This window comes from Pelmatolapia mariae, linkage group LG2 (assembly GCF_036321145.2).
Source record: "Pelmatolapia mariae isolate MD_Pm_ZW linkage group LG2, Pm_UMD_F_2, whole genome shotgun sequence".
NCBI lineage: Eukaryota > Metazoa > Chordata > Actinopteri > Cichliformes > Cichlidae > Pelmatolapia > Pelmatolapia mariae.
Window position 1 is genome coordinate 5,463,106 of NC_086228.1, and position 13,890 is coordinate 5,476,995.

At 43.0% G+C, this 13,890-nt stretch overlaps 1 protein-coding gene across 6 annotated transcripts in view; it reads right to left on the reverse strand.

Moving 5' to 3' along the window:
* Window positions 1-13,890, reverse strand: part of gria3b (glutamate receptor, ionotropic, AMPA 3b) — an 87,624-nt gene that overhangs the window by 13,406 nt on the left and 60,328 nt on the right. For 5 of the 6 annotated variants that reach the window (XR_010095391.1, XR_010095392.2, XM_063491411.1 and 2 more), the window contains exons 9-12: window positions 12,506-12,610; window positions 10,450-10,656; window positions 8,046-8,419; window positions 7,345-7,543 (exon numbers count right to left, since the gene is read on the reverse strand). Coding sequence is in view for 4 of the 6 variants with exons in the window: in XM_063491411.1 (XP_063347481.1) it covers window positions 7,345-7,543; window positions 8,046-8,419; window positions 10,450-10,656; window positions 12,506-12,610 (885 nt within the window). In the remaining 2 variants the exon portion in view is untranslated. The remainder of the gene's footprint in view (window positions 1-7,344; window positions 7,544-8,045; window positions 8,420-10,449; window positions 10,657-12,505; window positions 12,611-13,890) is intronic. The other variant, XM_063491423.1, reaches the window with a different exon arrangement.

Genomic DNA, 13,890 nt, shown 5'->3' on the forward strand with positions numbered 1-13,890 from the left:
TTAAAAACTAGTGCCGTCCGTCAGCGTTAATTTCATTAAAATGACGCTAACGCCATAACCGCATTAACGCGGCAAATCTCTGTTAGCAAGTTAGCTAACTGCCCTAATGCAGCTGTGCAGCCCCACGCACAGGGCGATCCGCGCTAACTCGCTAAGGGAGATTTGCCGCGTTAATGCGGTTATGGCCTTAGCGTCATTTTAATGTGATTAACGCAGACAGCACTATTAGAAACTCAAAACATAAACTGAAAATGCTGGGTCAGAGACCCAGGATCGTGACAGCTTCACAACAGCCAACAACTGATAAAAAAATCAAATCAAGAGAAATTAATAGAAAGCAGGTTTAAAAAGATATGTTTTAACTGGCTTTTAAAAGAGACCACAGTCCACTGATTTAAAATCAAAAAGAAGACAGTTCCACAGTCTGGTGGCCACTGAACAGAAAACTCTGTCTCCTTTTTTTCAGCTTAGTCTAGGGCACCAACAGCAGGCCCTAGTCACAGGACCTCGGGGACCTGCCAGGGACAATGGGTGCAAAAGCCCTCTGATATAACCTGGTGCCTGTCTGTGAAAACAATCCTCTCATGATCCTCACAGGAACATGACAGTTTGCTGTACAGAAAATGTTTTACCTTTGATATTTTATATATTTAGCATGCTTAATTAAAAAAAAAACAATGGACACAATTGTCATACAGTTAAGTTAACGTGCTGACACCTGTGGATTTATGCGGCCAAACATACTGATCAGAGCACAGGCACATGAATTGGTAAAAAGCCCCCTGTAACTAGAGCAAATCCATCTCTGATGCATTTCTGTTAATAAACAAAAGCATTAACCTTGACCTAACAAAAGTGCTTTACTTGCTTTATGTAATCATATACAATTTGTTTGCTGTCACAGTCTAACCGGGCTAAGGGTGAGAATGAAATGAGACAGCAGCATAACACAAATTAAAAAGCCTGCATGAGAAATGTTCAGAGCTCAGATAAAGAGGAATTCAAGCTGTAATGATAGCTGCTCTGCTTTAATTCAAATACAACAGATGAGGCTAAGGAGAGTTAGATGTGCTATATTTGACAACAGCCACATTCAATGTCTTCAGTTTGCATGTGTCAGACAGCGTGAAAAGGACGCTAGTTTTTGGAGGACATTTCCCCAAAGACACGGGGCTCATCTGTTCAGCGGTGGGAAAGCTCCAGACGCCTCCTAGAATGAAGAGAAAAGAATGGATCTGGGCATTGATTACTGACGACAGAGTGTGCTGCCTCAGTGCTTTATGAAGTCAATTCATCAATAGCAGGACGGGGAGCGGGGACCAAGTGCGACCGAAACCTAAATAGGCTGGTTTCACTGCTTCTGCTAAAGTCACCACTGAGACGCTTAGAGAAGATAGAGACAGAGAAAATAAGACTCAGTGAGAGAGCCCAGCAGGGAAGGAGGGACGTTTGATTATTGAATGCTGGCGCACAAATGTGCATACTGGCAACACAATGGCACGTACAGTACACCCACACGAACACGCCACTAAGAGCCTACTCCCTTACAATGTAATCATTCACATTCCCATCTATGGTGGTCATTTAAAATTCAATTAGGGAATAATGACTGTAAAAGTCCATAATCAATGAACAGACAATTTGTTGAGCAGTTAAATACGGCCATAAATACAGATTTATACACTTGCCACTCCTTTACACTATATAATGGCCCTGTTAGAATATACTGCTGTGTCCTAAATGAGATTCCCACCATTTGACAGGGAATGGCTGTGATGCCTGTGTTGCATGACTCTGTGTTCGCTATCATGCAAATGTCACAACCCTCCTTCTCTAGATGTCTTTTAAATTACTAAGATCAATCACAGTGTTGCTATCTTTATAACAAAGTAGCTAAATAGTGAGTCTCAGCCTACTCTCCTTCCTACTTACCTATCTGCCTACCTAGGCGACATTGTTACATCATCTGTGTAGGTGGTTTTCCTGCAAATCTGTCTGAAACTGCGAGTTTCCTGCATAAAGACAAGCTCAGGTCTGTTATTTAAGCCTCCCCACCTAAGAGGAGGAATAAAAAGAGCAGGACTTTCCTCGAGTAAAACACAGTCAGGGGAAAAACGTTGGTTCATCTGGTTCTGTTAGTGAGTCTCCAATAACTGCAGTGGGTTCACAGTTTATGGATTGCATTTTCCCAGTAGGATGTGAACATTAAAACACTATAGTTGCTAGTAAATTACTCATATGCAAAGATATTGTGTCGCAATATAAGACAAGATATTTAATTAAAAGGGTATCCAGCCAGTAAATGTTGGTCGGCATCATTAATGCTTGAATGGAAGTATTGCTGTCGTTACCTTAATGGAAACTGACATAAGTACCAGATTTCAAATATAAATTGGGATAAAAATGAGTTTTATTGTAGTTTTTTTATTTTGTGTTTTTAACCTCCTAGGACCTGGCGTCCACGTATGTGGACATCACATTTTGGGATGTCTAGACCAAAATAATACATTTTGCTCTGCAAGGGCCTGATATCCAGATACGAGGACATTATACTGCCACTGTTCTATCGACATTTAAAACAAATGTCCTTATATGTGGATCTCATTTCTCTCAGAAACAAAAATCAGGTAAAAAAAAAAATTCTTTGTTTTTACATTCATCAGGTCCCAACGTGCCCAAATATCAAAGAGAAATTAAAAATGCATGCCATGCAAAAGTTCAAGTCTCAGGAGGTTAATATAAATGAAAGAATGTTACACTAATTACACTAAGTCCCAGCCCCACTCAAAGGTCTTTTTGTTTTACAAAAGCTTTTCAACTCTGGTATAAAAACAATAATTTGTTAGAGCAAGTGTTCAATTCAATTCTCTTTCATTTATATAGCACCAAATCACAACAACAGTAGCCTCTAGTTGCTTTATATTGTAAGGTAAAGACCCTGCAATAATAGATTCATGAAAACCCCAACAATCAGACAACCCCCTATCAACAAGCTTTTGGCGTCAGCGGGAAGGAAAAACTCCCTTTTAACAGGAAGAAACATCCGGCAAAACCAGGCTCAGGGATGACTGGCCTTCTGCCGTGACTGGTTGGTGGTGAAGGGGAGGAATACAGGACAAAAGACGCTGTGGAAGAGAGCCAGAGATTAATAATAACTAATGATTAAATGCAGAGTGGTGTAAAAAAACACAGAGAGTGAAAGGAGGTGAGTGAAGAGAGTGGTCATTGATCGTAGAATACAAAATCTCCAAGAATATGGTCATTTCTTTCAAACAATGGCTGCTTAAAAAGAAACATGTTTCATTGAGATTGCAGTTGAGTCGAGTTGCAGAAGTTTGTGAAACATGGTCGTATTTGGATTTACACAAGTTTTAGACTCTAGATTTTAGAGTACAATAGAAGTTGCAGAAAAGTTCTGTTAAAACTTTAAAGGAAGATTTTTTTTTTCTGCCATTACCCACTATTCACCTTAAACTACTTTAGATACAAAAGATTTTCCTCTGAGACTAATCAGGTTACCCTGTAAGTATCTCTTTGCAATCTAGAGAAGAATGCTTATTGGCCTGAAAACAGTCTTTAAAGTCTTTTGTGATGCAGAGGAAGAGAAAACAAAGGTGAAGAAGGTTTGCATTTCTGTATTTTGAAGATCACTTCTCCTTGAAATCAGTTGAAGATTCTATTATTGCAATATTGCTAATAATGTCATTAAATTGTTCAAGGAGAAACACGTGTTTGAAGTTCAAAGTCAAAGAAACTGACCTCTCTGTTCTAAAAAACCGCTTAATCTGTATTGATTTGGAATTACGCAGCGTTTCCAGGATGCTGTCCACTGCCCTTCGAACCGCAACCTGTTTTTTATTCTTCCTTCGGCATGGCCGGCTGCTTTCATTATAGCCTCCCCTACATACGCTCCACTGCTTGTGTATCTTAAAGGCCATCTCCAAACACACCACCACTACATTTCATTCGACTTTACTTCACTTCCATTTTGTTTGTAGACATCACCACTTTCCTCCAATATCCTGTGTGCCAGGACTACCTGTATCTCAAGTATGCAGAGATGAAAGTTGAGGCTCTGGGGGTGTACTTTGTCATTGAAGTGCCACATGCTACACCCTGAATACCAATTGCTCGTCTTTGATGCTCGTTGCTGGACTCCAATAACCGCTCTCGCGCCCGCTGTTGCCGCTGATCTAAAGTTCGCCCGGGCCCTTAGAGGATGGTGCTTTTCCTCAGAGGTTATGCCTATCTTGCGCTAGACACTTTTGTCAGCTTTCTCTTTTATGCAAACAGCCTCTAATCTTTATAGGAGCCACCTCTTTACCCGGCACTGTACTGAAACACAAAGTGACAAGAGCTCGGGGAGTTGTGTTACAATACGGTGCATATGATTGCAGGGCAACCTAAGAATTTCTTGCGTAAATCTCCTTGACTGCTCTTCTTCGTGCTACCATACCCTAATGCAGGTCTACTCTGCATAAAAAAAGAAAAGCTGCTTATTAAACATTGCGTTGGACCCTGCTGAAGCCACCGTGTCTGTACCACAGTAGCTGAGACGTGAAATTGATTTTCATGCTTAGTAAAATGCATTGGTGACTGCACTCAAGCTGCTGCTCTCATCTCCAACACACCTGCAGATCAGTAAGATGCATGATGTTTGCTCTTGAGGCTTGCGGGTAATGTGCAGTCTTATGAGGACAATAGAAAACAATGCTGCACTCTCATTTCTCCGTGCAATTATCATTCTTTCATTATTACACTGTTAAATGAGGTGCATGAAGGGACAGCAGTGTGGTTGTCTTTGATGGTCTCACCCCAGTCTTTACACATAATTAAACAGCCACATCAGCTCATTTTATCATCCCGGCCGTTATTATGATCCAGCTTCTGCCTCCATGTACATTTGGAAATGTAACCGAGCCAAGCCTTTCTGATGGAATAAAACCTCATCAAGAGGATAAACATGGCCTCGCTGGTACAACTCATCATTTTCTAATCATCCAAAACCCAAATATTCAACTGGCTGCATGAAAAGATCCATGACAGGAATTCAAATGATGAAACAAACCACAGCAGTGCAGTAGAGCATGACAGCTGCTGTGTTGAGGAAGAGCATTACAAAGCTTGAAGCTATCCCGCCACTGTCTCAAGGTAATGCAGCAGACGGGCTGAAGACAGAGGACCGAGGAGAGAAGGGTGCCCAAACAAGCAGGGTAGTCTTGGGAAGACGAGCCAAGAACGGGCAGAGGCGGTGCCAAGCGCCTAGAGCCAGTCAGGCTTCCGCTGGGCACGTCAGCGGACTCCCAGGCCAGCTGTCCTAGCTTGTTGTGGGCAGCAGAATCAGCAGACTCTGACACCGCTCTCTGAAAATTCCTCTGCAGCTTTTCTAAAATTTCTGTCATAGGTGTACACAGCAATGGCAATATTGCCACACTGTCAGCTGTGTCAATTTATCAGGCGCAGAGGAAAACAGCCTTGGAGGAATGTCTGAACTCCAGTAGATAATGGGATAATTCAACTAATATTAATACATTAAAATCCACACAGGAGTTAGAGAGCTTGGTAGCTTATTATCACAAGCAATATTCTTTTTTTATGTATTTTTTATTACTAAAAAGGTAATAAATGTGTTTTCCAGCACTGTTCTTCTTTGTCAGGGAGCTCTGGAAAATAAACCAGGTGAAATCATGAAAAATTCAAGGCCAGCAGTGTCAGAGATGATGACATATGTCTTGTTTGAAACTTTGGACTTGATTTAAAATTTCCAGCTGGTTGATGCCGTATGGGTCTAATTAAGCCTGAATGTATTTCCTGAAAACAGATCTGAAATAGAACTTGAACTCCGATTAATCAGTGTGTTTTTTTCCTTGTCAGCTTTCTACAGCTTTAATTAAAAGTCCCTTGGAAGAGCAGCTCACACATGTCATTTCCTATTTGAAGACTCGGGGATGTATCTAGGACGCTCATTATACAGAACACAAGAAAACTCCCGACTTCCCGACCACTTCTCAGACAGTTCCTACCAGCAGACCTTCGGTGGCTCCGTCGTCAGACTCTAAAGCTAATTTGTAACTGGCATCCGTCATGTCTGTGACACAAAGGCGTATAGTACACAGTTTACACACCTGCGCGGCATCTCTGGTGAAAGGGAAAGTGATGACAGATTTATGAGGTGTTGTATAGAGAATTAAAAAAAGATGCGGTCATGCGCCACGTTTCCTAGAATGTGCGACATTACCGTCGAGTGCAGCCCCCTTTTTTTAAACAGCCCCAGAGTTTGCAGACTTAAAAAGAAAAGGATTTTAAACATTATGCTGTGCAGACACTATCTTTCCCTTCTTTGTTTTAACTCCCCCCCCCAAAAAAAAACCCCAACAAAAAAACAACACAGATTTGAGTTTGCATTTTGTTGTTGTGAGCAACGCAACCCAGGGGTAATACAAATGAAGTGCTCTTTCTGCCAACAGGCTGCAGCTGTGAAACATATGAATTGTTTCTCTCCTGCTGATGAGTAATGAGGGAGCGTAAGATAAAAGACTGTCATATTGCCTTTTCGTCATCACAGGCTGAGTGCTGTTTCGTTAATGCTTTTTCAACACTGGACTGCTAGTGTAGCCACGGCCATGAGCTTTAGCCATCTCTGCGTTTCACATCAGAAGCCGGATCGTCTCAGATATGAGCCCTGTCTAACTGCTGTGTGGCCTTTCGGAGATTAATACACTTTTGCTTCAGATTTTAGTTAATTTATGACCTAATTGCCTGCTTAGTCTCTCACACTGACGGACATATTGCTTATTCCCTCTAAAATGTCTTTCAGACTGCTCTGTTTGACCTACAGGGCTCTTCTTCATCAGGTTCAATTTGCCTGCCATGGCCAGCTAGCTAATTATACTTCATGAACTGACCCTTCTGAGTTTGAGTCTGATGTGGGTGCTTTGATTAGCCTCCTGTTTTTATCACCTCTGAGTCTTCCGTGTTGTTATCACGCTTTCTGCTGACAGGCCCCGTGCCTCAAGGTTGCACACTGCAGTAGTACTGCATAAATTTCACGTTTGTGTCATAAGAGTTCAAGAACTGCTTCTGTGTCAACACGCCTCATTTGGAGCAATCTTGTGCAGGTCAAGAGTGCCGCGCTAAAGGTACAAAATGGAAAAGTTGCAAGGAGGAGTTGATCAAGGACATTGCACAGAGCAGTTTTTTATGATTCAGAACGCCTGAGTGCAAAATATTTAAACCAAATGCATTATTTGCCATTTGAGCTGAAAGAAAAAGGAGCCGCTGGCTGATTAGCGTTGTGCTGTGTGTGTGTATGCGTGCATAAAGCAGTTTCTTGACACTACTCACCCTAAAGAACTCTTTAGTGGAGCCTGAGTCCAAAGTGCCATATGCTATCTCTGTCTGCTTTGCCAGATCTTCGGCACTTTCTATAGGAGAGACCATTCTTTCAACTGTCAAGAAGGCAGCCAGGTTGGCTGTGTAGGAGGAGATGATGATGAGGGTGAAGAACCACCACACACCGCCAACAATTCGGCCTGACAGAGACCTGCGAGAGAGGGGTTGATGACAGGGAAACACGGGATGTAATTACACGGTGGCATGTGGTGGCCATCAACCAGCTAAGATCTGCCAGTTGTGTTTAATGTACCTAATTGCATCAGTCATCAGAATTTCCATGTAAATCATTAACGGCAACCTGGTGCTGCATCAGCACTCTGAAACAGCACATTTCCACGGAACAAGTAAAGGCAAGTTGTTTAAATGTACTCCAATCCAAGTCTTTATTTGCTTGTGAAACAATCAGGGTTCAAAAGTCATTTCACAGCCTGTGGAACGTATTGATCTGTCTACTATGGTGATAAATATTTCATCGTACGCTCACTGACACTGACATTGCACATATGATAGCTGCAACGAATGCAAAATTAGCACAAGCAATGAACACCTAAAAGGAGAAGAACAGAAAATTAAGTTTTCATGTAGTCATCAGATTTGTTTTTCTATTTTCATCTGCTGTCCACTCCTTGTGTCTACTGGAGCTGACCCACCTGGGGGAGATGTCACAGCCCTGCTGCATGAAGGCGCCCAGCGAGAACCAGAGAGAATTGAAGATGCCAAAGTCATTGGGAGGATCGGGGGGAGTCTGAGGGTCTTTGGTCTCATCCTGTTCCTCGAGGTTCCACTCATAAGGACTAAACCGACTGACCAGGAACAGGACCACGCTCACCCCGATATAGGCAAACACTATACACATCCAGATTTCATAGGCCAGAGGGTCCAGGAAGGAAAAAACACCGGGCTTGGACTTTTGCGGCTTCTTTATCATAATGGAGATGCCCAAGCTCATAAATGGCTTGGAAAAGTCTATCACCTCTTCTCGCACCAGAGTAATGGTGAGAGGTGCAATGGCTATATCTGCTCTCTGGAAACAGGGACATGCACAGCAAGTGTTAGTTATGACCTGCATAAAGAAAGAGGTTATTTATTTATTTCTTTTCTTTATGTTTGAATGGCTGGAGCTGAGGGGGATATAAAACAACAACATTTTATTACACATTTTATACATATCATTTTCATAAATGAGCCACCACATTGGAAGACAGGCTGAAAAACACACACACACATGCACAGTCACGCACACAAAGAGAGAAAGCACGGTCACATTTGCGCCGTGTGTTTTGTCGTGACCTGGGATATTAGCCAACACTTGGAGCGCTAAATGAATCAAAACAAACTGTTTGCAATCAAACACAAGGCAAAATTAAGTGTTAAGTGCGCGCGCTAATTAGAACTGTTAACTTTTAATTTGCGAAATGTAAACAGGTTGCTGCATAGAGAAATCTGCGAGCCCTCCCTGTGTACACTTCATCACATGGCGTTCAGCACGCCGGGTTTCCCAAACAGTTTATTCTGGCATTAGCTTTTTTTCTTTTTTTTTCCCCAAGCTGTTTCTCTTTATCCCCCTCCTTTGCTCTGCTGCTTCAATCACATTATATTATCAAAACACATCCATGGAGGTGGTGCTGCCTTTTTAGAAATCACAATGGGTTTCTCTGTAAAGGCAGAAGAAAATAATTAATCATGTTCAACAGTGTTACTGCAGCTTGTGTGTTCGTGTGTGATTAATTAAATAACTGCTCCTCTTCAAAGGAGACAATACGCAGAAGACGATTCTTCCTATCGGCCTGGGCTGTTGTTTTTTTTTTCTCTTTTTTTTTCGGCGAAACCGAGAAAACGTCGGACTGAATCAGCAGGAGGCAGAAAATGTTTCTTACAAGGTCAGCCGAGGAGCAACACAAATAGAGCCGATAAACACGACTGTTTTCTTTGCCCTGTCAACACAACGTTGCGAACAGCTATAACCATTTAATCCGGGGTGCGGGCGTAAGCAGCACTCAATCAATGGTGAGGGAAACAAAGCAATAAAGAGCAGCCTCGGGCCTAACCTTTAAAAGACAACTAAAATCAAATTAATTTACTGGTCAAAAGGTCAAAATGTACAAAACTATTAGTCCCGGCCCACCTGCTGTAAAATTACAGGCCTGGAAAGACTTGACAGAGATGTGATTGGGAGATTTTTTTTTTCTCCCCGCCTCCTCCCCTTCCATCTGCAAGGAGTGGTCTTTTCCCATTTGAAAGATAATTTGGTGGCGATAGCACATCAAACCAGGCAATCTCTCAAGCTGATAGTTAGGAAATTGAACAGATGAGGAAGCCAAACCCTCATGCATTTTGCATTTGGCCCCCGCTCAACCGCTGTGGCCTCGGAGAGGGGTGAGCGGGTCGGCGGGGTTGGATGGGGCGGAGGGAGGGGAGGCAATTTTGGATTGCTGGAGGTGTCGCACGGGCCCGGGCGCCGTCAGATGTAAAACACGGTGTGACCCTTCGCTAATGTGAGAGGTTCAACGTTTATGGAGCGCGCCACATATGGATCTTGTTGTTCCAAACCGCAAGCCACAATTTAGCTGTTGATTCTAAAGCAGATTTTCTCAGCTGTGAATTTACAATGCGGCGTATTCATCATACACATGAAACATTGAGCGTAATTACACAATCACTTCAAAGGCATACACTCTTTCATTCATCAAAGTGATTACAGTGTGTTTGCCATATGGACTCTTTCTTTTGCCTTCTACCTACCTCGGTATCGCCTGTAAGAGAGTTAGGATTTTCAGGCTAAAGCAAAGAGCATTAATTGCAATGAACAGCACTGAGAAATGATTTCATTTTCTCCGTCTCAAGATGATCACCAACTCCCCAATGCTTCAGGCTGCATTTGACAAATTCACTCACAGCTGAGCTTCCTGGGACAGCATTAGGCTTTCGCACTGGGCGAGAGCTGATGAGTTCACTATGGGTTGGTGATAACCTTAAGACAGAAAAATGAGATCTCCTCTCATGTTGAAGTTCCTTGCAAACTGTCATGTAATCAGTGAGACTCCCAGTACTCACCCCATAGACCAGTTCACCCACCATCCCGTTCCACGTCTTGGTCTCAGGGTCTCGGGCTCCGTACTTTCCATCCATTACTATAGACAGTTTGTACTTAATTCCAACATGTTTGGCAATCTCAGATGCTAAATCGACGCAGTAGCCTTCATATCTGTCATTCCCCTCCAGATGCATATAATTTTTCTTGTACATCACATAAGGAGCTTCCTGTTGATTCAAACACACGCTGGTTTATTCACTCCCATGCCATCGCACAGATTCCATTATACAGATGTATGCATGCACGCTCTCACATAACTCCGTGCACGCACGCACTCCCGCACACACACAGAATATGAGAAGCTGCTATAACCACATCCATGCAGTCGTGCATACACAGATGATGCCCTGCGAATGCACAAATACGCACTGATAACAGCAGCGTGATCGAGTGTTCACACTGCTTTCATCAAGCGGTGGCAGCTAGCAGACACCAAGGCCAATGTACCCAACCCATTTTTGAGCCCAAGGGTGCAACTCTGTGGCATAATAAAGGGGGTCAATGAAAAGAGGATAATCATTTCAATGGGAAATAATTTAGAAAAAAGAAAAGTTTTTCACTTTCACAGAGTAAGCTGGGCTGGGAGTCACTGATAGGCAAGGTGTGGGTCAGCTCAGAGGTGGGTGGGGATGGGAATGGGAATGGGTTTCATAAGTAAATGCCAGTGACAGGAGAGGGATCAGAGAGTGCCCATAGTATCTCGACATATTCAAGCACATTGCATCAATGCGCAGTTAAAGGCCGTTTCATTCCAAAAAACAAAAACAAACCAAAAAAACCATAATATAAAATAAAATGATTATAAAAAGCTGATTTTTTGCTATCTAGGAAAAAAAAGAGCAAACAAGTACTCTGTAAAATAAAATAACTAGATCAGGAGAGCAGGAGCGTGCTAGTGTTCCTCTCCTTTTCAAAATGCCGGTGCAGCTCGTCTTTTCTCTTACTGAGCACATCATCATCATTATCAAACAATAGGACTGCTCAGGAGAGCAGGCATTGTCATTACAGCCACACACAATTAGAGTGCAAGTAGGAGAGCAATGGTTTGTTTGTTCTGTGCTGAACGTATCCCCTCACCTTGGATCCATTGAGCATTTTCCTCTTGTTAACACGTGTTTGCCTCCTGACTGTATTTTTCACCTAGAGATGTTAAATGTTTCCTCTCGCTATTGAGTGACGCCGGCTTACGGCTCGGAATACAGATGAAGATCTAGCTTTGCATAAATCCCATGGACACTTATCACTTTTCCAAATGCTTTTCTTCGCCATTTTGAAGCGTTTGTTTGCGGAGAACAGGTAATTAGAATGCCATTAAACAGTCAGTAAATATGGGAGCCGTCCAATAAGCCCGAAATATTTACCTACTAAATCCAGTTAAAAGAAAAGAAATCGAAAATATGTTTGGTAATTATATGTTCCTTTGTGAAAGTGCCTCGAACATGATCCTCCGTTTAAAAGGCTAACAAGCTGTGCATACTTCAACACAGAACACATAGCAGGAGCAATACAAAATAGATTGAAGGGGAGATAACAAGGGAAAAAAAATACAGCACCTTCTCATCATCCCCCTCCAATACTGTTTATTTTGCTTTGCCCCACCTGGGAAACCATTGCAGTATCATTCTGTAGTCATTCTGCGGCCAGTCTATCCCAAGTGTCATTGAACATTTACTTGATGAGGACAGACAGGTCTACTTACGTATGCATTTGTATGCTTTTTTTTTTTTTGTAACTGATGGAGTCAACCATAATCATTTATACCATTATTGTGATGTCACTGCTACGACAGGCCACTGAAGTATGGAAAATCAAAATGCTTTGACACCCACACGGATACAGTTGAAACACTCCTCCAAGCCGGATCGACTGTTTCAACGTGTAGTGAGTGGATGGAAAGCAACACAAGTAAGATGTGGTTCTACCCGCCCAGGACAGAATGTATCACTCATTGGAATCAACACCATGACCTTGAGTGGCAGAATACGTGAAACATTTAAAATTGCGTGGAAAGTGTACCATAATAGTAGTGACCACAATCGTTCGGTTTTCCACTGAGGAGTCGTTGGAGACCTGCAGATCCATAATATTTACAAACCGCGAGTACTCATTCCAGTACCCGATCTGCGAAGAGAAAACAGTGGTTAGTGATGCACTCCGGCCCACGGTCCAGATATAAGTGAGCATACAGAAGGGAAATGAACAAATATTACAGGGAAATGCAGCGCTGCAGAGCTCATTAAAACAACGGAGCATTCCCCAGAGGCCTGCTGCCTCTGCCCTGATGTTCAACCACATGAGCAGAGTACTAAAACAGACCAGATAAACAGGTACATTTTTGTGGGCATAGAATGCTGCGTTTACATTTCTGCATTCAACGTGCAGATAACAGACGTGATTACAGAGGGACTTTTGCCTTTTACGATCCACCCAAAACTCAGATACCCAACTGTGCGGGAGCCGAACTGCTCCTTTGCAATCCGTGAGCATATGGCAACTTCAATCCCTTCCACCTTTTTATGGTAAATAATTGATATTCAAACCTGTGAACTGCATACACGTTTAATAATTTAGCATAATATTGCAGTGGCTCCTCAGTTTTCCTCTGTCCTGCCGCTGTAGTTACTCTGCATTCTGCTCTACAGATGCTTAAGTCAAACCAATGTCAAGTGTTTGTTTGCCCATCTGAAATAATGGCTGCTCTGGCTCGTGATGAAACGTGTTGCATATGTTGTTGCCAAAAGTCTAACTGTTGCTGGCTTGGATTTTTCTTCCATTCACATCTGGTCTGCATTTTTTCTTTTCCTTTTCTTTTTTTTTTTCTTTTGCATGAGATCTTTCATGTTTGGGACAAACAGGTGTACAGCAGAGACTGAGCACCAAGTGGGGGCGCTAGAAAGCAGCAGACGCCTCAGAATTGAGCTACCGATCGTTACAGCTGTGGCTGTATTAAGTGCACTTGGCAGACTGGGTGATTTGGGGGTGGCGGGCGGGGCGGTGCTGGACGTTATTAAATGCTTATTCCAGGCTCTCTAGTCCTTGAGTGATATTTGAGACACTTTGCTCGAGGGACACGGCTGCTGGGACCTGTGTCACGGAGTGTTGCTCCAGTGGCACTGTCCTGATCTCACCCCCCAGCAGCTGGGACAGATATCAGCCCATGCATCAATCGTGACAGTCACAGCTAAGAACCTTCATCCTCGAAACTGTCACTGGGGTGACTGGGGCTCCAGGTCCATGACAAAGTGCCGCCCAGCCTGCCCGACTTGTCTCATCTTCCCTGGCTCCCTCGCTCCCTCGCTCCCTCACTCTCTCCTGCTGACCTCCTTTCTCCCGGCCCCTCTCCCCGCTCTCTCCTCCTCTGTTTGACAGTGTAGGGATAGCTGTGAGGGCTTTGCAATGCT